Here is a 27,693-nt window from a genome sequence, read left to right as displayed (position 1 = left end):
TTCCCGACGTTTTTCCTACCCTCCATAAACTTCTTAAACCACTCGAAAACTTGCGTGCGAGATAGACACTGATCACCATATACTTCTGTCAACAAATTGTAAGTTTCAGTGGCAGATTTTCCAAGTTTTGTGAGGAATTTGATGTTAGCACGTTGTTCTGCATTAGCACTCAGCATTATTCCGACGGAGCTCAGAAACACGATCCGCTTCTAACAATGGTCGCGGCCAGACTAACCGATGCACGTGAATGAAACTTTGTGTGACGGTAGAGGGAAGTCCAAGGGTCAATGCCCTACCCTCCTCTTCGTCAATGACGTGGCCGGAAATGAGTCATAAAAGTAATCCGGGTTCTTTATTGCCACACCTTGTAAATTATGGGAAAACCTTAAATCACCGATAACCATTGTATACTCATGACCCTGACCACTATACTAATCCTTTCACAGAATTAGAAGATGCAGCTAAGAGCTTGTTAGTTACAAAAGTCCCATATGTAATGAAATGTTTAATATCTCCATTTGGGTCAGTGGATTTGACCACTAATCTGAAAAAATCATAGGTGGAAGGAGATTAACACTGAGACAATGGGGATAAGACTACAGAAATTGATTGTTAAATGGGGACTCTTAACTTGAGAAACAGTGAATGGGGTTCTGTTATATTTACCTTATTACTATACTTTGCTTCTTTTTCCCCATTTCAGAATTGCCCAGAAAATCAAAATACTATGGTGTGGTTCAGAAAAAAATATTTTCTAAATCACTGTGTGCCCTGTATATTGATGCATCTAGAACAAATATGATATTTTATTTTGCCTTAAATATTCTCCAGTAATATTTGGCCTATAGCAGGTTTGCAGTATGGAAAATATGTGCAGTACCATTCTAATTCTTATTAAGAGTACAGTCTTCTGGGTTGCAATATGAATTTTTTCCTGAACTACGCAGTGCTACATCTTGAAAGACTGTACTCTTCATAGTCACTGCTGTGAGAGCCTTAAGTCAAGCTCCACTAATCAGGATAACTCAGTGACAGTACATACGACTCACATTTGAGAGCTATCCAATTTGAATCCTGTCTATGTCCAGGCTGACTGCAGTTTTTCCAGTTCCCTCCAAGCAGGTTCTGGGTGAGGACCTTCCACTGAGCCAGACCTTCCTTCCAAATTCCTCCCAATTCATCATCCTCATTCACTTCGCGATTCTCGATTAATCCTGCATATCCTCCATGATTGATTCTGTACCATGAAGTAAGAGTGAATGTCATTGTTTCCTGGTTCTGTTCGCAGGCCGATCCATCTTCCTCTGAAGTCCATGATCACCTTTGGCAGCTTCAGTATCTCCAGCAATATTGCAGCACAAACAAGCTCTTCCACCCTGCGCTTTATGGCAGAAGATGCCGCCTTATTTATCTCTAACAAGACTGGATTAAGGCATCTCTCGTCACCCGTAGATCTGCAAAAAGACTACGTGTGTGTACTGGACTTGGGGCTGTTCGAGCTTTCGCTGAGGTTGTGCGACAGACGAGGAGAGCAAAATAAAGGCAGTCCAAGAGTTGATCTTCGCGCATCTAATAATATCCTCCATGTCCGAACTTGTGCAGACTCAGGAAAAGCTTTAACTGATTTGTTGACCTACTTTGCCTCAGATGGTGATCTCATATCAATGGATGAGAGTGAAAAGTCTGAAAGTACTGTGTCTAGTGGAAGTGCAAAAGTGGACCAAATGCTCATAAATATGAATGTGGTTGACAGTAACCAAAATAATGCTCATAATCTCTCCAAGTCACAAGTGGAACATGTTCATGACATGATGGAGGAAGCTATGAGGGACACAAATGGTATCCACTCAAATGGAAGATCAAGTAAATATTTTATCATTAGTTTTATTATTTATGAAAGTAAGGCTGTGACAGGAGGTGGGAGAAAACTGCATAATGAGGAGCTTCATAACTTGTACTCTTCTCCAAGTATAATTAGAATGATCAGGTCAAGGAGGATGAGGTGGTTAGGGCATGTAGCATGAGTGGGGGAGAAGAGGAATGCATGTAGGATATGGGAAAGCCAGAAGGAAAGAGACCACTGGGAAGACCAAGGCATAGGTGGGTGGACAGTATTAAAATGGATCTTAGAGAGATAGGATGGGATGGCATGGATTGGATTGATCTAGCTTAGGATAGGGACCAGTGGACGGCTCTTGTGAACACGGTAATGAACCTTCTGGTTCCATAAAATGCTGGGAAATTCTTGAGTAGCTGCACAACTGGCGGCTCCTCAAGAAGGGCTCAGCTCCATGAGTAAGTCATGAGTAAGGCTTTGTCATTAATCTTTTGTATGTGTGTAGCAGATTTATGTTGGTTAATGTAGAATTCCGAGTGAATATGTCTATACTCAAGGTAAAGTTTAATAGGGTTCTCACTTTCCCACAGTATAGAAAGAATGCAGAGGGAAGGGTTATGGGTGCAGATCCTCATGAAGTGTTTGAAATGACACACAGAAATTGTTTTATTGGATCAGAGAGAGGATGAGGACTAGCATATCACATTTTTCTGAGCAGAATGCTATGCAGAAGCAAGCAATTGCAGGGCATGTTTCATTAAACATCAGCCTTAATGAATATGTTTATCAGTCCTACATTTTATATTGTACAAGCTCAAATGTATAGACATCTGACCACAGTTTGTTTTTTATGTTATCTGTTCATTTATTAATGCCTGTAATGAATACAAAATGTATGTGCGTGCATGCAAGCATGGGGAGGAGGAGGAAGTTATTGTTAGCCATAGGAGTGAGGAGGTCGCCTCTGTGGTCTAGTGGTCAGAGTTCCTAGCTACAGATCCAGAGGTCCCGGGTTCGATTCCCGGCTCCACCAGATTTTCTGAGAAGTAGCAAGTCTGGAAGGGGGTCCACTCAGCCTCGTGAGGATAATTGAGGAGCTACTTGAATGGAAAAGGAGCAGCCCCAATCTAGAAAACCGAGATTAACGTCCATGGGAATCCTTTGCGCTGACCAAATGACAACCTCTATCCGCAAAAAGTTGGCACTAACTTTGCCGACAAGCGGCGGTTGCTCAGTAAGTATAGTTTGCTTGCAGACTAAAAGTCGCGGAGTAGGAGGGACTAAGGACTGAGGCTTCAGATGGATCTGTTGTACCACCCCCTTAATGAGAAATGAGTAAGGAGCATGGCTGAAACAATAATTGACATGGGGAAACTGAAATGCTCAGAGAGAAACCTCCCTGAGTGGCCACTATTTCATTACAGATTCCACATAAAAGTATTCTGAAATTGATCCCAGGCCTCCGTGGCGACAAGCCATTGATTAACCACCTGAGCTAGGCCATGACCAAAAGTAGTGCTTGATGTAGCGTACTGCCAGAGAAAGAGAAGTTCTGGTTTTGCTCATTTAGTCTTTACATGTTTCCTGTAGGATCTCCACGGTCACGTCAGAACAGACAAGGAGTGGAAGTGTTTTTCTTCCCAGATGAGAATCATCCACTGTCTGCTAGACCTTTAAATGATTCTGAGCTGTGTCAGGCCATGGATGATGATGAGGGTGATGTGGAGGAGGACTTCTTTTTTGTCGATAAAGAAGCGGGCTCTGGAATCATGGTGAATAATAATTATTAAATTTAGTGACATATTTGTGTGCGTGATTTTCTGTAATAACAATTCCCACATTATATTCACCAGACACAACTTTAAAGTTCAACCAGTGTCTCAGGTTTTGTTTCTTCTGAGTGCTGATATTCCTTCCTGTCCAGTAATTCTCTTTTTTTTTAAATTGAAGTCATTAAATTTTTTTTTAACATTTCAAATGGGCTTTTAAGAGCTGAGAAGTAATACTCAAATGTCTTTGCAGAACAAGAGATCTGGTCCCAGGATGTAACACTGAACTCTGATTAAGACAATTCTTAGGTAATCCCTACATATATCACATAAAACTTAAATGTCATTGAAATACCCTTGTTTTAGCTTCAAAACGGCCTACCTGAAATCCGAACACTTACCCAAGATCCAGTGCGAGTAATAGATAACCACTTCTCAGTACCGATGGGGAAGACGGACCAGCTGCGTGCTCCAGAACACTTTCCAGATGCTGTGCTTCGCTATACACTCTGTGAGATGACAGTCGTCTGGCACATGTATGGAGGTCAGGACTTCGGTCAGGCACCAGCTCAGAATAAAACACAGAATACCAAGAAACAGGTCAAGATCGATGATAACTACAGAACAGGATGGTAACTAACCTTTACTAACCTGTGTGCAGTTGCTAGTATATGCATTTTATGAAGGGGGTGAGTTACATTTACAGGGTTAGCCAGAAGAAGAGTTGGGATTTCATATTGTTATGTTTTCTAAACTATTATGGAAAACAGTTTTTATCTTTCATGTTGGATGTTTACGATGAACATGGCTCAACTTAATGTTACTCTCTTCTAAACATACCATCAGTATGTTTTGAGTTGGATTTGAGGTTCTTAGGCTGATGACTCTAAATGAGCACTGTTTTTGTGGAATGTGATGCCGTATAGTCTGGTAGTTTACCTTTCCAGAGGAGCATACCATGTCCATCAGCAGAGTCAGAGAGTAAACCAATGAAGCAACTAGCAAGAATAAAGGAGGGCGCTGTTTACTCTTCGACCCTGAAGATGGAGGCATTACATTCCTCCAAGAAATCAGTAAACTTCTACCAGACTACACAGCATCACATGCAGAGAATAACACTCTTCGGTATGTTTTAGGATTTCAGATGAAGGAACAGTAAATAGTAAACCTTAATCAGGCATAGCATTGTCTACCAGAATGCTAGGAAACAATGAACGTATGAATGTGCAGTAGTGTTTCAAGAAGTTCATAGTAATCATCCAAGAGAGTGAATCATCATTAGGGCACAGTTTAAGGAAAGATTTGCTGTTTTCTGTTCAAAGTCTAGTTTGTGTAAGAAATTCTTGCAGCAGATTTTGAAATTCACGTGAAAACTGATGGGACTTGTTACTAAGGTTGAAGACTTAATTTTTCACTTTGTATGATGTAGCTTAACACAGTTGTTGGATATTTAACATGAATCCCACAATTGTCTGATCAATTGAGTGGCAGGGTGGGACTCTCGTGATGCGTAGTTATACAAGAGAATACCATTAGATTGTCCATCTGTTCATCATGAAAGTTCTAAATCTCAATCTCCAACCTGAAGAAATTCTGTTCTATTAATACTTTAGTAAATATAACATAATACTAAATCTCTACACTTCTTTCGCTGAGCTATGTACTTGTATGTACCTTCCTTCATTTTCTTCCATTTATTCATTTCCTTTGATACCAAATATGACCCTGCACCTGTTTTGCAGGGGGGGAGATAAAGGCAGTCATTGTGTTAACTTAGCCATTTGATGGCCGCGCCATAAATCAAGCGGTTAGTTGCTGGCTTCCCACTGTGGCGGCCCGGGTTTGATCCTGGTTCTGGTCAAGTGCAATCTGTGGTGGACAAAGTGGCGCTGGGGCGGGTTTTCTCCGAGTACTTCGATTTCCCCTGCCAATCTTCATTCCACCATATTCTCCATTATCATAATCACCCGGGGCAGGTACAGTAGGGCAATCGGTGGCCGCCGTGCTGAGTGGACCCAGTTGGACTCCACTCCCCACTTAGCGAATTTAAAAAACCCTAGCCATTTGCATCCGTCCAATACCAAGGTTAGGAATCCATGCATGTTACATGCCTTAATGGATTGGTGTTAGCACAGGAATAACTTCACTACCTTTACATTTGCCAACATTTGAATATTTCCTATAGTATTAGGGTTGATCCATGTATGGTATTTACAAGGAACTGGGATATTTTGCCAGATGTACACTTAGTCTGTCTGGTGCCCCTGGATCCAAGATGATGTCTTTATAATCTACAAACCTGTAAGTAATTATGGTGGAAGTAATTATTATGTGATTATAAGCTGTGTAAATATGAGAGGGAGTTATATTAGGGGGATGCTGTAGTGTGAGTAAATGTAACCAATAGAAATTAATTTTAGAAGCTTGGGGGCACTATCCCACATTTGTAGATATGGTGATACTGGAAAAGTATGGCTCTCTTCTTGAATACAATGACAAACAGCATGGATATGTTGTATTAGTATTGGAATTATTGAATAATGTACAGTATAATTAGTATCTAATATCTGTTGAAGGTACAAGGCACAGTATTTTAGTGGATAATGTAAATAACTGAATAATGTTTGGGTTACAAATGCAGCTGGATAATGATGTTAGTGCTCAAGACAATAATGACTGCTCGTCACTTGATTCTGATAGTACTAATATACATAAGGAAATTTTTTTTTTTTTCAAGTTTTTGGTCCCCTCCCCCCTGTTTTCTGGGATGTATTGCTGTGAAGCCTGGTGAAAATCAGCTGACATTTCAGATGAATATGTTGCCTCCATTACGAGTCTTGAAGAATTAGCCAAGCAAGAAACCAGCATGAAACAGGCTTACTGCATGTTGTTATACCCCATAAGATAGAACTCTTTGTAGGCAACACTGTGAGAACCTCGAATCCAGCTTGGTATGAATTTTAATTATTTTTTTCATAACTAACAGAAGCAGAGATTTTGTGTAGATTAGTAAACTTTCGAAATTGAAGTACTGCTTTAATATAATTCCATAAATGTTTGGTTAAATGCAGAGGCTTAAGTAGTGGTCTGTGCTTCTGATTGTAGTTGGTTACAAGTGCTGACATTGTAAGTGCAGTGAAATGTGTGTTTAAAGTTTCTCTGGAAGTATGTGAAACTGATGGGAACCATAAATAGAGTAAGTTTATCATTAATATAGTGGGAACCATAGAAATTAAAGATCAAATAAATGAAAATAAACTGAGAAACATTGCATGGGGATTCCATTATTATAACCCAGGCAAATATACAAACATTGTGCCATGTTAGAAGAGGGTAGGTAGTATGCTTGATTACACAAACTAAATCTGAAGTTACACATTTTCTTACAGCAGCAGTTGTCCATCCTCTCCGCCTTTCACAACGCACCATTTTGCTCGTTCACCCAGCGATACTCATATTGGTGGTGGGGGCTTTGTAACATACTCAAAATCCAGTCCTCTTGAGGTAAGGAATGAATTATTAGAAAAAGCTTAGTGTACAAAGTCTTCAAGTTGACCAGCTTAGCAGTAATGTGACTTACTTTTGGGAGGTACCTGGTTTGAATCTAGCCCAGAAATTGGTATCCTCAATAGGGTTTTCCTAGTTTTTGTCAGTCCCTCCAGTACCTTTAAATAGTCCATAATGTGGCCAATTCGACCCACATTCCTTCTGATTCCTTATTCACATTCATTGTGCAATATCTCAGCACTATATTATGTCCGAAATTGTGGCAGCATTGGAAAATAAAGAACCAAACTTATACAGAGCCCACCTAATCAGTCATAACAGTTTGATTTTTTATGGTCTTCTGTTTAGACAATATTGCACCATGACTATTAATGATCTGTTGTATCGCCCCCAGCAATTCTACACTAATTGAAATGTAGTAAAAGTGTCTGTTAATTGTCTTTTGCCATAATTATGTTAATATGTTCTGTTCATTTGAATATTTTCTGTCTAATGTTATTTTCATGATTCTTCATTGAATATTTAAATTGTATCTTCATAATACACTTTTTTCATTAAAGAAACAGAATAATTATAATAGCATAACAACAAGTAAAAGTAAGTAAAGATATCCCTGTAACAGGCCGTGGAGGCCCATAGGGTTGTGATGTTGAGGTTCCCACATTTTCTAGACAGTCGGCTCATAGATGGCGGTAAGGTTGTCAGCCTTACGTGCCGGCTGCCCTTTACCCCCAAGAATATTCCTGGTACTCATTTCTGTTAGAGAGTGAGTCAACCCCAGGGCCATAGTGTGGCGGGAAGGATTAGATGAATTGAAAAAATCCACCTCATCAGGAATCGAACCCGCGACCTTCCGGCTTGTATCATAGTGCCTCAACCAACTATGCTACCACATACCCCAAGTGTTTATGGTAATGAATTAATATAAATATATACCAATTTTTACAGATTCGGTTTGAATCATGTAGCCCATCATTCAAAAGTCCAAAGGTTGCAGCAGCCACCACACATTTAACGTGGCAGTCCCGTGGAGGCCCTGGACGTCTTCATGATGTCCTCATGGAATTGCAGCTGAACAAGGTAAGTTCTACATTGTCATGTAGAGTAGCTGCAGCAGCATTTTTATGCCCAGAATGTCTGGATTGCAACCACTGTTGTCCATATTGGTATTTATTTCCTCAGTTCTCCTAGATATGGTTGAGCTTGTACTATAAAATGGATCAAGACTCATTTCCTAATATGAGCCAGGATAGATCAGTCAGTATAATTACACACTACTGGCTGGATGTCCAGGTTTTGATTTCCGTCAAGAGCGAGACTTCTCTCTTCTTCATAATGTCCAGACCAGCTCTGGGGTTTACCCAGCGTCCCATCCAATGGACCAGTTTGGATGCTATGGAAGAGAGAAAAATCTTGTCGCTTTCAGGATTCAAATGCCAGTCATCCAGTGTGTAGCCCCATCACTATACTGACTGAGCTGTATATGGAATTAATCAGGTGACAGTATTGTTGTACCATGAGTGGTAGGTAGTTTGGTGGACGGGTATCAAGTTTTCAGTTAGTTTTATGTCATATATGATCATTGCCATCACCTCATATGTTTGTTCATGATATGTTCAGGTGAAGTTCAGGCATGAGGTATATCCTGCTGAGGCCAAAGAGGCTTCTCGGCAGATACTTCTGGTGAGTGATGTCGAGGTCAGGGACCGACTTGCCTCATCACAGATCAACAAGTTCCTTTATCAATATTCCAGCGAATCCAGTCCGAAACGGTCACATGCAAATATGGTAAGAGCATGTAGGATATGAGGTTGTGAAAAGTTCTGTCGTGTGGGATATAATGCTGCATAGCCTGGAAAGTGAATATTAAGCTCTTTTATAACAAAGTAACCAGGTTACATGCATATTTAATATGGTGAACTCTCCACTTAAAGTTTTCTTGTGGAGCAGTGAATTTGAGCAGTAAACAAGGAAATGTTTTAAACAGAGGGAATATAACACTGAGATTATTAGCTTGAGATCACTGAAATTGAATTTAAAATGAGGAAAAACCTTAAATTGAGAAAGAATAATGGGAGTTCCATGCTGTTGTTATTCTAAAGGAATTTACAGGTCCAAAAAGCTCAGTAGATCTTCATTCGAAAACATTAAAAATGAGGTTTCTTACAAATTACTGAGTTAGTAAATAGACTCATTGGATATTAAGTAATTGGCCTATGCTGATCAGTTTCCTCGAGTTTATATGTACTTCAGATCAGTAGTGCTCATAGAAAAACAGCATTGAATCAGTATTTTCTTTCAGATACCCAAACATAGACCAAAAATTTTGTGTTTAATGCTGATGATTGATTATTTTATTTATTCGCGCAGAATAACAGCTGTGTACACTGGGCAGTGTTAACCCTAAACTGAAGGAAGGAAAATAATGAAAATATAAAAGTGTTTAAAATAATATTATATGTGAATCTGCTAATTAAATTCTAATCCCTGCTCTGACAGTGTTTGTACTTGAAATTTGAAATACTTCATTGCACAGAAAATAGGCATTTTATTTAAGGTACAATTATCATGTTAAGAGGCCACATGAAAGTCAAACACAGGCCATGTCAGTAGGGCCGCTTTAAATTGTGTTGAAACAAAGAACGCAGATAGTTTGCAGCACGTTTAGCAAGATGTAGAATTTGCCTCTTGTCTTTCAAATACTGAAATTTCTTTTATCCACAAAAGAACATTGTGATTTTGAAACTGAGTTGTATTAAGTAACAAACAACTGAATCAGTATGCAAGATATAAAAATGGAGACATTACAAGAAAAGTTAATGAGAACAATTATACAGTGAAATGGACAAATCTTATATGTAGTTGATGAAAGGACTTGTTTGAAAGCTTCAGATAAATGATAATTGAGGTGATGAAAGACGGACTGTTAGAGGCCAAGTGGTGGAAGATATACAAAAGAGAGCAAGAGAACGGTGGACAGATATTAAGCGATGGGGATATCAGTGAGTGAAGCCAGATAATATGCTATGACCTCAGTTTTGGAGGTAGAAATGGCTGCTTCATAAGCTTTTGTAATAAACTGTTACTACTTACTTTCTCATGTTCAAATTATGTCTCAAGGCTCTGTATTTTTTTTTCTCTCTGAATTTCAGATTAGGATTGTGGCTGTGCATGTACGCCCAGACCCCAAGCTGACTGTTCAAGAGTGCTGTCTCAAAGTAACATTACTTCCTCTGAGACTTAACATAGATCAAGATTCTCTTCTGTTTTTGTTCAATTTCTTCTCTGACATATCCGGACTAAACAAAAGTAAAGGTCCGTATTATGATGAAAAGTGAACTTAAATTTATGTTGAATATTATTACATCTTACAAGAACTTCAGGTATTACTCCAACAGTTTTGTGTTATCTGATGTAGATAGAATGTAGACTACTCTTGTACAGAAGCCTCCATTCTTTGTTTGTTTCTCAGGGAAGCTCTAGTTTTTATTACCTGACGTACAGTACACATCTAGTAGAATAAATATGGTGAGATGTAGCCTTGATGTACATACCTTTGAGCTATCCCCTACCCCTCCAGTGTACAGAAAGGGGTTTTGTCTATAAAAACGCAAGCTGTAGGTGATCAGAGACTTCGATAAATGTCAGTCACTGAAATAGCCATCATTGGATGCAATGTATGGAAGAATTTTGCAGAATAAAACATAAACTGCTATTTGGGAAACAAAAACTTTTAGTACTTCATAGTGTCTGGAGTGGATGCGCTGTAAACAGAGATAAGGCATGAGGTGTGGAAAGCTTAGTTAACAGTGAACCAACATTTGTAACGGAATGTTTGCTAAATTGTTAACAGTGCTGTTGTAATGACACTATAACACTTTTAATTGCTGATTTTTGTTTGTTCTACCATAAAAACAGATATTGCATGAACCACATTTAAATAACTTGGCCATCTACTAGCCAATAGGAGAAGCATTTTACCACTGCTATTTGTGTTCACTGAGGGCACACTATAGCGTAGTTGGTTGGGGCACTACGCTACAAGCCAGAAGGTTGCAGGTTCGATTCCCGATTTCACTGGATATTCAGTTGACCTAATCCTTCCAGCCACATTGTGGCCCTGGGGTCAACTCAGCCTCTAACAGAAATGAGTACCAGAAATTTTCCTGGGGGTAAAGGGCAGCTGGCACATAAGGCTGACAACTTTACTGCCATCTGTGAGCTGTTTGCCTAGAAAATGTGGGAGCCTTGACCTCTCACAACCTTATGGTCCTCCACGGCCTGCTACTGGGATAGCGTTACCTTTATTTATGTTCACTCCATTCACTCATGAATGGAGTGTAGAAAACTCTTAACATGAGGTACTGGAGTGAAAGATTTGCGCCATCTCACCATGTCAGAATGTCATCAGCAGGCAAATGATAAAGCACTCACATTGTAAGTAATCATAGAGTAATGGGTAAAAGACAAAGACAGAGTTCTCCCTGAGCTTAAGCCCAAGTCCATCACCATGAATATTTATGGCTCCATGTATGGTTAATCTCATCACTAGAAGGACGTACAAGTAAGCGGCCTGCTTCATGCTTCAGCTGCTTTACCCTCAGGGTTGGTTGGATAGCAGAAAGGGTGTGCCAGAGAGGTAGTCAGGGTGCAACAGCAAAGAGAATAATCTCAGCCCCTATCAGGAACCAAATCCCACTCGTCAAGCCCATAACCAATAAGATACACTGCAGACATGGTTTATATACAATGAAATACATTTCCAAAATTCACCCACTAAAATGTGTTGAATAGTGAGGTTTTTGTATTAGTGTAGAGGAAATTTAAGTTTGCTTACAGTTGTGGTTTGTTCAGAGCTGCAAAGCCACAGGAAGCATAATTCAATGAAAATTTCCCTTGTGTTGCAAACAGAAGATGGTACTCTTCAGTGTAACACTCCTCGTCACAACACACCAACACACCAGGCACCTGTGATGACAGTGAATGTTGATGGAGGCTGTAGGACTCCTTCTCCTGAACCTCAGACTCTTCTGATTCTGTTAGAAGAAGAGACCAGCAAACAGGTTTCAGGTCATGTGGCTACCCTGCCAGAAACCCAAAAGCTGAGTGACAAACCTCCAACACCACCAATATTCTTCAGGCATGTAACTGTGACTATGCAATTCATAATGGCCTATCGCCATGGCCGCAGGGGTTGGAAGATCCACTTTTAACATGAGATTCAGTTCCTTCTGGATAGCTTATTGTGAATAAAGATGGTGGTTAGGAGATGGCACTTCAAGAAATCAACTCCTTACTTAGCTAGACTCATTGTTTTTTTATTGCTAGTGGGGTGGGACTATGTCCCTTGTACTGGGATTTGTCGTGGACAAAATGGTGCTGGGGAGGGTTTTCTCCTAGTACTTCGGTTTCCCCTGCCAATCTTCATTCCACCAGTTGCTCCAAAATCACCCTCACCTATCATCTGGGGCTGGTACAATAGGCCAGAAGTGGCCGCAGTACAAGGGACTTAGTCTCACCCCACTAGCAATAAAAAAAAATAATATAGTCAGACTGAAGTACTGATAATAGATTACAGTAATATGAAAGATTATCTCATCATTGCCATTTTTGTTATTTTTCTTAATTTCCTTGTTGTGGGTAATACGAAATGGACTCCATTGATCCTAAAGTTCTTACTTATGTCTTCTTCCTCTAGAGTGATATTTTAAAGTTATTTTCAGGAATATGTCAGCTCTTATTATGATTCATTCATTTTCTTCTTTAGTGTTGTATAAAATCTGAAGGAAGAGGTTATGTATACAGTAGACACAGTTATTTGTGTGCTCCTTAACTTCAGTAATATTAAAGAAAGTAGTATGTATTAACCATCTTCTCTATAGAGAATATACCAGACATGTTACCTTGCTTCATTCCTTCAGAACATGAAATCTAGTTGAAAAGAGACTGTAAGTAAGGGAAGCGGCCTCCATAGTCTAGGGGTAACGTTCCCACCTCATGACTCAAGGTACGCGGGTTCAAACCCGGCGGAGGTCGTGGAATTTTTAAGGGCAGAAAAATTCTGGGAACAAGTCCTCCGGGAGGGACTTTAAGCCATGGGTCCCATGTCGTAGCTTTATGGCACGTAAAAGAACCTCATGTCTCAAGCGGACCTCTGAGCCAAATTTGTAAGGACATTTCCCGCCCAACAATAGTCTCTAACGCCTCTGGTAGATGGGGGAAGCATCTAGATACCACTGAGCCAGTAGAGGCTGAACTCGCTGGCTGAGTCGGAACTGATGGCACGCACCAGTACCAGTAGGGTATAGAGACTGGTAGAATATCACAGGGGGACATACAATAGATCAAACTGGTCGCAGTGCATGGGGAAACCCACCTCCTCCAATAATAATAATAATAATAATAATAAGGGATACTGCACGTGTCAAGGGGAATGATGGATGAGTATGAAACAGTAATACAAGTAGAATGATGGTTAGCAGAGGGAAACCAGAAAAACATGCTCCAACACCACTTTGTCCATCGCAAAGTCACACAGGATTGAACCTGAAACACCACAGTAAGAACCCAATAGTGCCTAACCACCTGAGCTGTGACGTCACGAATTCGAGAAAACATGGCATGAAATCTACTTTGAATGTCACAATCTTCCTATTGTGTTTAAAGAACAATACATACTGGGCAAACAAGTTACTTATACATCCTAAAAAGGGCCTTTTTTTCATATATAAAAAAGAAACCCAGAAGCTATAAAATGAGTGTCCCACACGAGTTTCTCTAACAGAGTTTATCATAAAAGAAAAGGGAGTGAAATAGCCTTTGTTTTATGCTGTATAGAAGTATTTATGAAGGCAAATAATTCTAAGATTAATTATGGTGCTTTCAGGAGTTTTCTTTTCTCTCGAGAAGTTCCCATTCGACTAGACTATGAAGGCAAACGAGTGGATATGACTCATGGTCCATTGGCTGGTCTGCTAATGGGACTAGGACAGCTCAACTGTTCTGAACTAAGATTGAAACGTATTAGTTACAGACATGGGTAAGTTGCTGAATGAATATCCATTACAGTCACAGATAATAGTAGAAAGTTAAAAAATTAGCAGAACGTAATGTAAGGGTCATCACATGCTAAACGTAACGGTATAATTATTCACATGCATTTTTCTTATTTGAGAGATTCCAGCTCCAACAGAGGTGTGTTCAGTTTATATATTGGTATATAGTTCATACGTTTGAATATCTGTCATTTAAATTTCAGTTAATACATTGTAGGTTACCTTTAAACCATCAGTATTTGCCTCTATGCCGACTTAGTACATAGGCTGTCTTTCACATTTGTCCTGTTTTTGTGATTATAAACGTAATTATTTGTGTGTTGGTGTCATTAAACCTCCACTGAGCCGGTCACAATAGCCGCGCAGTCTAAGGCATGAACTGTGTTCACTCACTCGGACACTGGGATCTTGGGTTCAAATCCCACTTAAGGCATGGATGTTTGGTGTGTGTATGCATTTATTCTGTGTCTTTGTTGTCCTGTGTTTATGTAGAGGCCTTGCGACGAGCTGATCACTTGTCCAAGGAGTCCTTCCATCTGAAAAATGATTACGGACCTGAATTATAGGCCAGGGTCCTAAATTGGCTGGAAGAGCAATTGAAAAAAAACTCCACTACTCCACTGATGGGATAAGGTTATCTTAAAGTATGCATTACTACTGAGTTGTGATAATTAAGTTCAGAACTTACTGTTTTTGTAATAGAATTTTCATCCACTTCATCAATTAAATGGTAACACGGTTTGAAGATTACTTTTTTCTGGAATGTGACACTGTATAGACATATATCAATGTTTGGGAGGAACCTACTGTCTACATCTTCATGGTGGAAGGCATGACATCCAAAAAACACTAATCTTTATGGTCACCACAGTAAGAATCTCAGATGTTGTGCATAACATGGTTTGTTTGTAGGTTGCTTGGTTTTGACAAGTTGGTAACCTTCATCTTAAATGAGTGGCTGCAAGACATCAAGAGGAATCAGTTACAAGGCTTGCTGGGTGGAGTTGGACCAATGCATGCACTTGTGCAGCTATGTAAGTCATTTGTGTTTAGTGATTCCGTAGCTAATAAATTGTTACAAAGAGCAAGACATGCAATGGACACTATTATTTGCTGTTAAAATTAAATGTTTGTACCTCTTCTTATACATGAAATTACAGCTGTAATATTGGTTCTCTAAGGGTTTGTGACGAATACTGATTCAGAGTGTGGATAATATGTCAGACATTGTTCGTTATCTCAAGTATATTTGGAAAGATCTGTTTCCATCAAAAGGACAAGGGATCCTTCTTGTTGGGGCTCACTACAAAGAATGAATTTCTATCAGAACTGGACAAAGGTCTACTGAGAAGATTCCTGTCTCGCATCAGACCTGATGGAAACCAATCCAGTTTCTAAAACATGATGTATTTCAAATATATGATTTCCACCATTTTTCTCATATTTATGTAATTTGTAATGCTATTGTGTTATGCTGCATTACGTTCCATATCCAGGAAATAATAATGCGCTTTATTTAGAATATATATTTCATAACCGTATTAACTCAAATGGGATAGCAACCAGGCTACGGGCTGGACAACCAAGGTTTGATTCCTGGCAGGAACAAAAGAGCTTTCTCTTCACCATAGAGTCCAGACTGGCTCTGGGGCCCACCCAGCCTCCTGCCCCGTGGGTACTGGGAGCTCTGTTCCAGGAGTAAAGCAGCAGGAACATGAAGCTGACCACTTGCCTCCATCTAGTGCCGATGTTTTAAGAATGGTGGAACTATACCTCCACTTCCCCATGTGCCTTCACAGCATAGTGATTAATTATATAATTTAGTGCAGAGATAACTTTATTTTTAACTGTATGAGCAGATTTAACGGGGAATAGCTTCACGATTCTAAAATTTCTCTGTTTGACGCATTTCCTAGTCCAGGGGATCAGAGACTTGTTCTGGCTTCCCATTGAACAGTACCAGAAGGATGGACGCATTGTACGGGGTTTGCAGCGGGGCGCCAACTCGTTCACTACCTCCACAGCCATGGCAGCACTGGAACTAACCAACAGGCTAGTCCAGGCCATACAGGTAAATAGTAACTGTCCCGATTGTGACTACAATTCATGTACCCAAAAAACACACATTTAGAGTAAACATATTTTCAAAGTACATTCTCTGTTCTTTTGCATGTTTTGATCATGATGTTTTACTATTGCATGTTCAGATCTGCCATTGCAAAGCTAAACCTGCTTGTGTGAAGGGGAGGGGGGAGCAGGCTGAGTAGAATTTGGAATTACACTCTGAATAAGAATGGGAAAGGTTTAACATATATGTTTTTATATTTATTCATGTAATTGGTTCCTGGAACTTTATAAAATTTTGTAATAATGTTACTTTAGAGGATGGCGTTTTAGGTAAAGACAGGACATTATACAAGGTCCAGAAACATNCTCTGTTCTTTTGCATGTTTTGATCATGATGTTTTACTATTGCATGCTCAGATCTGCCATTGCAAAGCTAAACCTGAGATTCAGACTGCAATTGTGGTATTTCTAACATTATTTTTGCCATTGTAGAGTACAGCAGAAATGGCGTATGATATGGTATCGCCTGGCCCAAGTGTCCGGCGGAGGACACCTGGTCTAAAAGGTAGACGACGACGTTACAACCAGCCTGCAGATATCAGGGAAGGCATGGCAAATGCCTACATGCTAGTCAAGGAGGTAAGTAAATTTCGTTAATTTCGGTTTTCTAGACCGGAGCTGCTATTTCCTTGAAATAGCTCCTCAGTTATCCTCATGAGGCTGAGTGGACCCTGTTCCATATCCACTACTTCTAAGAAAATCTGGTAGCGAACCCGGACCTCTGGATCTGTAGCCAAGAACTCTGACCACTAGGCGACAGAGGTGGTCAGATGACTAAGGAATGTAATGATTAGTTATAATTTTCTCTAGACTAACCATATGGATTGAAGAACTTGAAGGGAAGTATGTAAGCTTGTTTCCAGAACTTCATATGTTAGTATGTCTTCTAGCATCATTTCTACATCATACAGGTCGATAAATGAAATGCCTGGCCTCTATTGTATTACAATGGAACTGTATGTTGCAGGGAATTGGTGAAACAGCTCAGACCATAGTGCGTGTGGCAAGTGAAGAGCATGAGCAGAAAGGGGTGTCTGGAGCTGTAGGGGGCGTGTTACGTCAGATTCCGCCAACGGTGGTAAAACCCATTATCCTAGCAACAGAAGCAACGTCCAATGTGCTGGGTGGAATGAAAAGTCAATTAGTACCTGATGCAAGACGAGAAGCCGTCGAGAAATGGAGGCATGAAGATTAGGAGATCAGGGGATGTATAAGACAGATTTTTTTGCTTGTATGTTCCTATGAACGTAATAGCAGGAGTATATGAGCTTTTAAATTAATTTCTTATTCTTAGCTCATTCCTTATTATTTACATTGTTCACTCAATTTTTATCTGATGTGTTGGTAGGTGAATTATGTTAATTGTATGTTACAGAACATTTATTCTTTGTTATTAATCGAACAAAGAATCCAGACTGGTTTATGAACATTTTCATATCTTTATACCTTCTGGAAATTTGCAATTTGCTACAAGATTGCACAGCTGAATAGTTTTATTTTCTGTATCTTAACATTTATATACACAAAAGCATTTGAGATATTTTTAAATCTGAAACAGCCGAAGAAATTATGAGACCTGCAGATTCCACAAGAACAAGAACAAAACAAGGCAGACCATAGCTATTCCTTTGTTCTGGTTTAACTTATCCCAATCTTTTTATTTCCAGTCCCACTGTTAGCAGCTAGAAATCTATTTGAGTGGAAACTTAAAAGACTCTTTGATATGGTAAAATATAAACTTCTGCCATATGTTGTTCCTTTACGTCAGATACGAGTACTAGCAGAGATATTGTGAAGGGTAAAGTTATAATATTCAGCATGTAATAATGACACGGACAAACCATGCGCCTGCTTAGTATCCAGAATGCCTCTAGGTCAAATCTTGGCCAGGAGACTGCCTCCCCTGACAGAGGTTTCTCATGATTTTCCTCGGCCCTTCCAGTCAAACACCAGGATACTACCTCAAATTAGGCTACAGTCCCTTCCTAATCCATTACTCATTCCTATAATTCAGCATTGTAGACTCTGAGCTACTGACAACATAGTTAAATGAACCATAATTAAACAAAACATACCATATGCATAAATTTAACAGAAGAATTTCAAATTTATGTTTAGGAGGGCCTCAGTTTGGGTCTTGACCAGTTTTTCATTATTTGCATCAGTCTTCATCCATCCCAGTTTATGCTCCTGAATCACTGTACCATTTCTCAGTCAGCACAACATATAACCTCTGCACTTGATAATATTTAAAGTGATGTGAGAAATTTACCTTGAGTCTGTGTAATGTTTATCATTGGCCAAGGCTTCGGTAGAAGCAACCAGACTTTAGAACCCCTCTGTTTTATTACATACATGTATATGTTATGTTGTACGTGAACTGTGCAGTTTACTGCATCAAACTCTGAAATTTTTCTATACTGATAGGAACAAGAGTGAAAAGATGTACTACAGTGGAATCCATTTATTTTCCAGATGCATTTTTTCTGTCCTTCATGCTTCATAGATATTGACATTTATTGCAGAGGCGATATTTTAATGTTATGAACCTAATTTCTCTCTAGATGTAGTGCACAGTCTGGTTTCTCTTTCCTCATTAAATATTCATCGCATTAAAAAATATTTCACATAACGGTTTTAGATCTTATTGAGTTCTTTGCTTTATGTCCTTTTTTTATACAGTGAACTACTTCTGTAAAATTTGATAAGTTACAGATATACGACATTTAATGTAATGTTATAATGTATTAGTAGACACCAAAATAAAATTTAGCTGACATACCAAGTTTTAGCTTTTAACATGAAATGTGTGGATAGAAAAAGCATGACCTCATTGCATTTCATGCTGTTCAAAGAATGCATAACAGTTTCATAAATTTGGATGCTTGTTGTATGAGTTCTGAGACAGTGAGGACATTTCTGTAAACATTACTATAGACTTGGCTTGTGTTCTTGTCAGCTGTGAAACTTGCCAGCATAAAATAATGAAAATTATGAAAATAATTTTTATGTCATTAGTACAGAGAGAGATTGAAACTCCCATTGAATAGGAGGAGGGTGGACCCCAGAGATGATATTGTCACATGTTGGGTAGGTCATGCGACAAATAACTTCACACCATTCTGGATCTAGCGAATTTATTCCACTCGCTCTTACATTTGCACAATTTACAGTTTCACAACTACTGCCATCTGCAGTGTCACAGTTACTTCTCCTGCCGGAGTCACTGCCATTCACTTGATACAACTGAATAACAATGGACTTCCATTCACTCCGGCGAATGCTAGACTGCAACTGACTGGTTACTCTCTCTCACTGACGAATACTCCTGTTATGTAACTTCCGCACTAAAAACAGAAAATAGTTATGTGATGGCTTTCACAGTTGTGTGATGTTGTGTTTACCCATTGCCTAGCAACAGTTGGTGCACGGGCTCCCCTGTTGCATGACGCCATGTTTACAAAAGCATTGCTGGGCAACGCTGTGTAGCAACCAGCGCACTTCGGCTCAGCACAGACAAACACCGCTTTCCTTACTGTTGTGTATACTCATTTCCACTGTTGCGTAACTTGGCAACCGACCATTTATCAAGGGTCTGTCTTTGTGGTAATTCGTTCCACCACCCGTTGCCCAGCAACGGTTAGACATGAACACTGCTCCCTTCTTAAGCCTGTTTGTCCCGAATAGCCTAACAGTGCATCACCGGTTCTTCTCTTCTGAAGCTTTGCTTGCAACTTTTTTTTTCTGGCTTGGTGTTTCCTTTCTTCCCATTGTCCGTTCCTCAGTCGTTACATCCGCTATGTATGGAGCTATTCCAGAATTCCATTATCTGCTAGTAAAACTACTCAGATCCTTCTACTGAGGCACAGTTGTAAGTTCTGGACTTTATGGAAAATATTGTGGGACCCCCAGACCTTCATATCCCATCCTATGGCAAGTTTATACATTCATGTATGTCCAGAAGTGTCTGATTTCCAAGAATTGGTAGAGAATTCCTTATTGATGCTTTTATCAAAATAAATCCTGGCAGGTTTGTTCCTGCTGTTTCTATATGAAAGAAGTAGTGGAAAGCTGAGCTGGATTAATTTATAATTATGGCCTTATAATTCTCATCCCCATCCACACCAAAAAAAAGTTTGTGATAAGATGTATTAATTATGCTGTTAAATGCGACATTTTTAGTGGCATGCAAGGCTGGCAGCCCAAAAAGATGCAAGAGCATGTGCACCACTAACATAATTCATTTTCTCGTTTTAATACATCAATCAACTGTATAGGGCAGAAGAAGGTGTAAAGATTTGTTTAAAAAGTCAGCCATAGTATGCAAATTATTCAGTTTTGAAAATATTGCTTTTTATGTTGTAAGAAAATGTAAAGCTGGGCTTTAATGTTTTGTAACTTTCCCAATTGTGGTGTATTTGGAATCCTGCAACATACATTTTAGAATCTAGCATCATCCTGAACATGTTACTCATGGATGAAGGAGGACACTTTCATTAAATCATTTAAGAGGATGAGAAAAAACAAAAATTATTCTGTAGTATGTTAAAAGTTTAAATTCCGATAAAAATGTGAATTTTATTTTTTCCTTGTGCATATCTTTTTGTGCTGGGCTTGTACAGTGGAAGCAAACTTAGGATTTAAAATTGACTACTTGCATAAATTCATTTTCACTATATCTACCAGTTCTATACATCACTTCCAAACATGTCAAAATAAAATAATGACTTTGTAGATCTTTTGCAGTGGTAATATGATGCAGTGTATTTCATATGTGAATGTTTTTCTTTGTTTTTAAAAATATATATTTACATTTCGTTGCTTCACTGCATACCTTAATGCAATGCAAATGAAAAATTTTTAAATTAAGTGACAAATTACCAAATGCAGGTTGTTCCTGCACTTTCATATCCATTTCCTCTGTAGCCTGTGATTGTTGTGGTTCTGAATTTTGTAGCTGGAATTTGTTGCAAGTATGTCTCTGGGTTTGCAAAGACAGCCATACTTCGGTGTTTCTGTCTTATCCATTCTTATTTTCCTCCTCCTCGCAACTGGATGTATGACCTTATTTAGTCATACACGTATATGACTTTCATGTGTCATTTTCATAAAACAATGTTAAAACTATATTGAAATAGGCTGTTTTTATTTACTTAATGAAAGTTGCTGTAGCTGTAGTTGTATGCATAATTTTTATAGTATCATTCTAACACAATTTTATTTGGTATATGATAAACTGAGGCCAGTGGTTTGAAAATTGTGGGGAGAAAATTAAAGAATAAAATTTTTATTTTTAAGGTCACAAAACTTAAATCAGTGAGTAACATAACATTTCCGTATTGATACTAGTGTGTAATTTACATTTTCTGAACGTTTTCATTTTATGATATTTTACTTATACATTGCTTCTTGAAAATAGGTATCATTCATGTCTTAAGCTATAAAATTAAGTAAAGCATTAAAATGAGCTTATGACATTTATCACCTCTGTGCCATATCATATCATATTTTCTTGACTGTCTATGTTCTTCTTTAGTTCTTTATCCAAAGATATAAGCTAACCTGTGAAATATATTCATAAGTAAAACATTATAATTGAAACTGAGTGAAATAATATTCTAGCATCTATCTCAGAATTCTTTCCGCACTGACATAAATGGTTAACTTTCAGAATTAGTTCTACAATTATTGCCTACTAATTAGAATTACTGAATTGTTCTGGCATAATGGTTGCAGGTGCAGGTAATTTGCAACAAGATCTAATTTTTGTCACCTTTCTTTCTTCTTAAAAGAATGAATTTATTATACAGTCATTTTATCTTGATTCTAGGAAACCAGACTTCCTGTACTGTTTCTCTGAATGAAAAATGACCAGCATAGATATATAAAAAAGAAGTTTCATTTATTCATAATAGAATAATTAAAATAAAATATTGTATGATGTGTTTTCTTACCTATCATTCCTTATTCAATACTGAACTTCAGTTCACTTCTATATTTGGTATATTTTATCATTGTCCAGCACCATGAGTAATTCTGATATATTTGAAATGCACTATTAATTTACAGTGTTTTCAGTACCCTGAGACTGCTGAAGTACTTGATGAAATGTGCATGACAGTTAAATTATTGTTCAACAATTAAATTTAATATCTGTATTCATGAGTATGGCAGAAGCAGCCAATCAATTTTTCTAACTCTGAGACTCAAACAAAAACTGCAGCAGTCATATATAAGTTCAAATTAAACCATGTTAATATCTTAACATCAGAAATGTTATGGCATGTTTTAATTCTTGTGAAATGAACAATAACCATATAATGATATGGCATGTATACAGTAACGTAACAAAAATTTTCCTTGCTCTAATTTTGTTTCTTTTGTTTCAGTGTCATATATAGAAGTTATAGAGTCTGACTCACCATGTTTGACCAACTATTTCAGCTCTGAAAACACCTACTGTATTTGTAAATCCAGAAGTCAGCTTAATTATAAAAGTAATATTTTATAGGTGTAAATCTGTTCGGTTACTGTAAGAAGCTATCATGTCAGTCCTGTTTTGGAGAATAGGCCTAGCCTATTTGTCTGTTAAAGAGTGGATATGTCTGCTTTCAAAAGATACTTTTACCATATGTTCTTGTGCCATGGTAATATTTCTAAACATTGTTTGTAGGGGATATTTTATTCCTTTCATGAAATCCCTGGATTTAATGTTAGGCCCTTATCCAAAACAGATTTGATATTAGTATGTGGCATGTTTTTATTTTTATACTAAATGAGATTTTGTCTCTTAGGGTGATATGTGATAGAGTACTGTTGTGTGTTGAAGTGTAAGAAATAATTAAAATATATTATTGATTAAATATATTGTATGTATGCAGTACTGTTTCAAGTGGTTCATTTGAAATTATTTGTACTCTTTCTTTCTTTCACACACAAGTCCTATAGGCAGTGTTTCTGATTGATTTCCTGTCCATAATGGTCTTGTGGGATCTAATATGACTTTCAGTCTTCCGCACCAAATTCTGATTCCTACTTTCCCACAGTGCATTCCATGTTCACTAAGAAGGCTCTGACAAGTGAGTCATGGGAGCATAGTTATTTCAAATTATGTTGAAATGTTACTACAAAAATAGAGGTCAGTATACTTTGAAGTTCAGCTGATTTATTTATTCTTCAATAGGTAGACAGTTTATAACCTGAATTTATGATGAAACCAAACCTTATTAATTAGTATTAATGAAGGGTAATCCCCAGGATAAGCAATGGGCAAAACCTTTGTTCAAGGACAACTACTAGTTCACAGTATTGATAATTAAGGGCAGCAAGTTTATCTGTGTGTTCGTCTGCAAAAATATACGTTACCTGTGGACCTAACTCAATCTTCCCTTTCATAGTATCATTTCTGAACTTCCTTCTGACTCCAGATTTTTTAGTTATATATTAAAAATTAAGCTTCAAACATAACTAATGTAACGCTAGTTCGAAATGCCATACTGTCTCAATTTGCAAGACTTGCAAATAAAATGAATAACTACACATTTGAGGCCTGATTAGTGGAAGGAGGCTATTATTGTACAAATAACACGTGCGATGAAAGTGACTAGTAAATTATCATGAGACATCACTGCTATCAACTTCATACAAACTTTTATCCAATTCTCAAGGTTAAGTACATATATAGATGAAATTATTGGTGATCATCGCTGTGAGTTTTTTCATAACAGTTCGACTACAGGTCAGATTTTTTTGCATTCGTCAAATATTGGAGAAAAAATGGGAATACAATTGACAGTACATCAGCTATTTAAGAAAGCCTATGATTCAGTTAGAAATTAAATATTGTATAATATTTTCATAGAGTTTAGGGTACTCTTGAAACTATAGTTTGGCTGATTAAAATGTGTTTAAACAAAACATACAGTAAGATCCTTGCTGCTGTATCATTACCAAAATGCAGGGCGAAATCATGACTTAAAGACAGCTAACAGATCCTTTAAAAATGTGGCACACTTCAAATATTTGGGAATAACTCAAAATTTGATTCAGGAAGAAATTAAGAGTTTGGATTCAGGTAATGCTTGCTACCTACCATTCAGTCCAGAATCTTTTGTCTTCTCGTCTACTGTCTAAGAACAAACATTAGAAAATACAAATTATAATTTTGCCTTTGGTTCTGTATGGGTGTAAAAGTTGGTCTCTGACATTGATGGAGGAACATAGAGTGAGGGTGTTCGAGAACAGGGTGCTGAGGAGAATATTTGGACCAGAGAGAGATTAAGTGAAGGGAGGTTGGAGAAAGCTACATAATTAGGAGCTTCATAACATGTACTCTTCGTCGAGTATAATTGGAATCGTCAAAGATGATGGGATTGGCAAGGCATGTAACATGGATGGGAAGAAGAAGAAGAGGAATGAGTAGGGAACTTTGGTGGGAAAGCAAAAAGGAAAGAGACCACTAGGAAGACCAAGATGTAGGTGGGTGGATATTATTAAACAGGATCTTAGAGAGACAGAATGGGATGGATTGGATTAATCTGGCTCAGAATAGGGACCAGTGGAGTGCTCTTGTGAACACGGTAATGAACTTTCTGGTTCCATAAAATGCTGGTAAGTTCTTGAATAGCCGCAAAACTGGCGACTTCTCAAGAAGGGCTCATCTCCATGAACTTATTTAGTTGGTCTACGGATTTGAGGCATGTTAAGGCGGTCCACCATTGGTATTTAGCAGGCGAATTAAAAAAAAAATGAATACCCATCGTCCACATTCAGCAGTGCAATGAACGTTTTACATTCGAAAGTAACCTCTACATTCAGAAATCGCATTAGAGCAGTAGAGTATGTTGTTAATCCGTGGTGCAGAACATGTCATTGTGATCGTTACAGCTTTGTGGCAGACTGCGTTTCTTCCCAGAGTTGCCATTCTAGGATCAAAGGAATGCTTCCAACCGCCATTTATAGCGTATGTACTTGTTAGGAGGGGAAATATATTCTTTCTGGGAATTACGAATTGTAAAGTGTCTTGGTCTTGCAGTAAAAAAATTCTTTGCACCTGATTTATTTATGGAACTTAATATGTAAACTTTATAGAATGATTCTTTCTGTACTTTACAGTTCCACGACAATGATTTGATTCTGTGGCTAATTAATAGGTGAAAAACATGGTCGACAAATACGGCGATAATTAGTAATGAGTTGTGGGAAAATTTGTCCCCTCATTACTCTTCGAAGTTGTAAGTGTGGCATGTCAAATGAGATTATCAGACTATTAATACAAAGGCACGTGTAAAAGCGCTGGAAAAAGAAGTACCAGTCACAAAAACATTGATCAATAGCCGACAGTCGATCAGGCTCCATGAAATCTGCAGAAATTGAGGTGGCATTGAAAGAAGCAGTGAGACCGTCATTAAAAACAAATTTAAGCGAACCGTTGGATTAAAAAAAACATATGCTACAGTTCAGTCACCTTAAAAATGCACGGCTCCAAGCGGTCTGTGCCATCGAAGTCAGACATTCAGGAGTTGCATGCTGATGTTTCCTTTCCTCATTCAGGAGCAGGAGTTTCGTTGCCTAATTCCGGGAGTAAAGACATTCAGGAGGAAAAAACTGAGAGTGAATACGGATCGTATGGCAATCATTATGAAGAAATAACTGAAGAACACTTGAAGCAAATAGCATTGGAACTTGGCCTTATTAAATTGTACTGGCCACAAGAGCTAATTCCAGATGTAGACCAGTATGTTTGTAATTATATTTCATGATCGTATTTTTTTTTTTTTGCAAGGTCGAATTTGTACCCTTTCCAGAGGTAGATAAGTCCTAGAAGTAGTTCTTTTGTTATATGATGCGTGAAGTGTAAAATGCCAATAAAAATGACAACCCAAATCCTGTTATGATTACAAAATTTAGAGATGGAAAGGATATGAATTACAGAAACCTTCATCAGTTCCCCTTTATCTCCAAGAAAGCATGCCCAAAGTCTTTCTTGAATATTTGGGCATGTCATAGTTCTACCAGCATGTGCCTCTCAAAATTAAAAATTGTATAAGTAGCATTTTGTTCAGGCTTGAAGTAATTGAAAAGGCTAAATATATGTAGTCCACTGACTAGGATCATGTATTGTTGTCTAAGGTTTGCCAGAGATATGATGCCAAATGACTGATCTGAAGTTTACCTCTGGAAATGTTTAGGTAGTGTCTGGTAGATATTAACCACTTGAAGGATCTACTGCTTCTGTCATCAGAGTATCCTGAACATTGGTAAATATCTACCAGACTACACAGTATCACATCCCAGGAGATAGTAACCTTCAGTCTTTTTGTATATTTGAATTAATTCTAATTAAATATTGTAATAGATGGAAGTAACTATATCCAAATCACTAAAACATTGTATTCGTTTCCAGGCGAAAGCACTATCCACCCTCTTATACCCAGAACAGTAATAAGGAGAAGCTGTTGCTATGGTATAGTGAAAACTTCCGAAGACAGTATCATTTTGTATACAAAGCTCGGAAACCTCTCTTTCTGGCTGCCAAAAATGAATGTGGCCTCCAGGTAACAAATAATTGTACATGTTGCATAAGTAGAATCACCTAAATGTTGACTGCACTGAATTAATGGCTTGGTACAGTGTTATTTCTCGGCAGTTGGCATGTACTCATTTATCCAGTATCCGTTTAATACCAACATAACAAGATACAAAAATTACAGACTTAATAAGTTGTTCAGAATTCTCTGTTATAGCTCCAAAGCTTCTTAGATCAAGCTTCAGCTTGTTTCTGTTTAGTGCAAAATCCTGTTTGAGTCGAGAATTTTGTACCTGTAAGAATATAGACACTTTTATGGGAAAGAAGCAGTGTGCCTTAAAGCCACATGGGAAAGTAGATTCTGGTATATCCTGACAACTCTTGCATTGCTTTCCGTCCTTACATTGCACTTTTCTAAGCTTCACACAGTTCATAGCTTTTTTAATAGCATTTTATCAAACATCTTCTCCTAAGTACTTGTTGTGATAACATTAGATAGTCATTTGAAACACAGTGACAGCTGTATCGTGTACTTCCTCTTTCTGAAAAATGTGTTTAATTTACTAATTCCCTATTCTGATATGAACATTATGAAACTTTTAAATGTTTCATTTACTGAGAGGCACTTCAAGAAACATTTAAAAACAAAATGGCTAAAGTCATGCTCATTCAGGTTATTGTATCGTGAAGTCACACACAGACCAAAGAAAAATTTGTGAAGCTTTTTTTAAATTCAGTATCATCATAAACAATCACACCTTCCATTTATCAGTTTAAAGATGGTTATAGATGTTTCTGACAGCTGGTTTTTCTCAGACTTAGGAAGTGAAATATCTCAGAACATCTTTTGTAATAAAAAGATCACAAGGT

General features: G+C 38.0%; 2 protein-coding genes across 5 annotated transcripts in view; both read left to right on the top strand.

Annotated features, from left to right (window-relative positions):
• LOC111870906 (autophagy-related protein 2 homolog B) overlaps window positions 1–19,410 on the top strand; it is a 50,546-nt gene extending 31,136 nt beyond the window's left edge. For 2 of the 3 annotated variants that reach the window (XM_023863535.2, XM_033754041.1), the window contains exons 25-37: window positions 1,289–1,863; window positions 3,428–3,609; window positions 3,973–4,238; window positions 6,996–7,110; window positions 8,062–8,193; window positions 8,734–8,901; window positions 10,266–10,428; window positions 12,025–12,253; window positions 14,000–14,152; window positions 15,081–15,202; window positions 16,085–16,239; window positions 16,728–16,874; window positions 17,263–19,410. In XM_023863535.2, coding sequence (XP_023719303.1) covers window positions 1,289–1,863; window positions 3,428–3,609; window positions 3,973–4,238; window positions 6,996–7,110; window positions 8,062–8,193; window positions 8,734–8,901; window positions 10,266–10,428; window positions 12,025–12,253; window positions 14,000–14,152; window positions 15,081–15,202; window positions 16,085–16,239; window positions 16,728–16,874; window positions 17,263–17,490 — 2,635 coding nt within the window. In that variant the 3' untranslated portion in view covers window positions 17,491–19,410. The remainder of the gene's footprint in view (window positions 1–1,288; window positions 1,864–3,427; window positions 3,610–3,972; window positions 4,239–6,995; window positions 7,111–8,061; window positions 8,194–8,733; window positions 8,902–10,265; window positions 10,429–12,024; window positions 12,254–13,999; window positions 14,153–15,080; window positions 15,203–16,084; window positions 16,240–16,727; window positions 16,875–17,262) is intronic. The other variant, XM_033754042.1, reaches the window with a different exon arrangement.
• A 5,826-nt stretch (window positions 19,411–25,236) lies between these two features.
• LOC111870902 (dynein regulatory complex subunit 7) overlaps window positions 25,237–27,693 on the top strand; it is a 100,270-nt gene continuing 97,813 nt past the window's right edge. For both annotated transcript variants that reach the window (XM_023863531.2, XM_023863529.2), the window contains exons 1-2: window positions 25,237–26,031; window positions 26,701–26,851. In XM_023863531.2, coding sequence (XP_023719299.1) covers window positions 25,769–26,031; window positions 26,701–26,851 — 414 coding nt within the window. In that variant the 5' untranslated portion in view covers window positions 25,237–25,768. The remainder of the gene's footprint in view (window positions 26,032–26,700; window positions 26,852–27,693) is intronic.

This window comes from Cryptotermes secundus, unplaced genomic scaffold (genome assembly GCF_002891405.2).
Source record: "Cryptotermes secundus unplaced genomic scaffold, Csec_1.0 scaffold896, whole genome shotgun sequence".
Taxonomy (NCBI): domain Eukaryota; kingdom Metazoa; phylum Arthropoda; class Insecta; order Blattodea; family Kalotermitidae; genus Cryptotermes; species Cryptotermes secundus.
The sequence above is the reverse complement of the archived record's forward strand: the minus strand, read 5'-3'. Positions and strand labels throughout refer to the sequence as shown.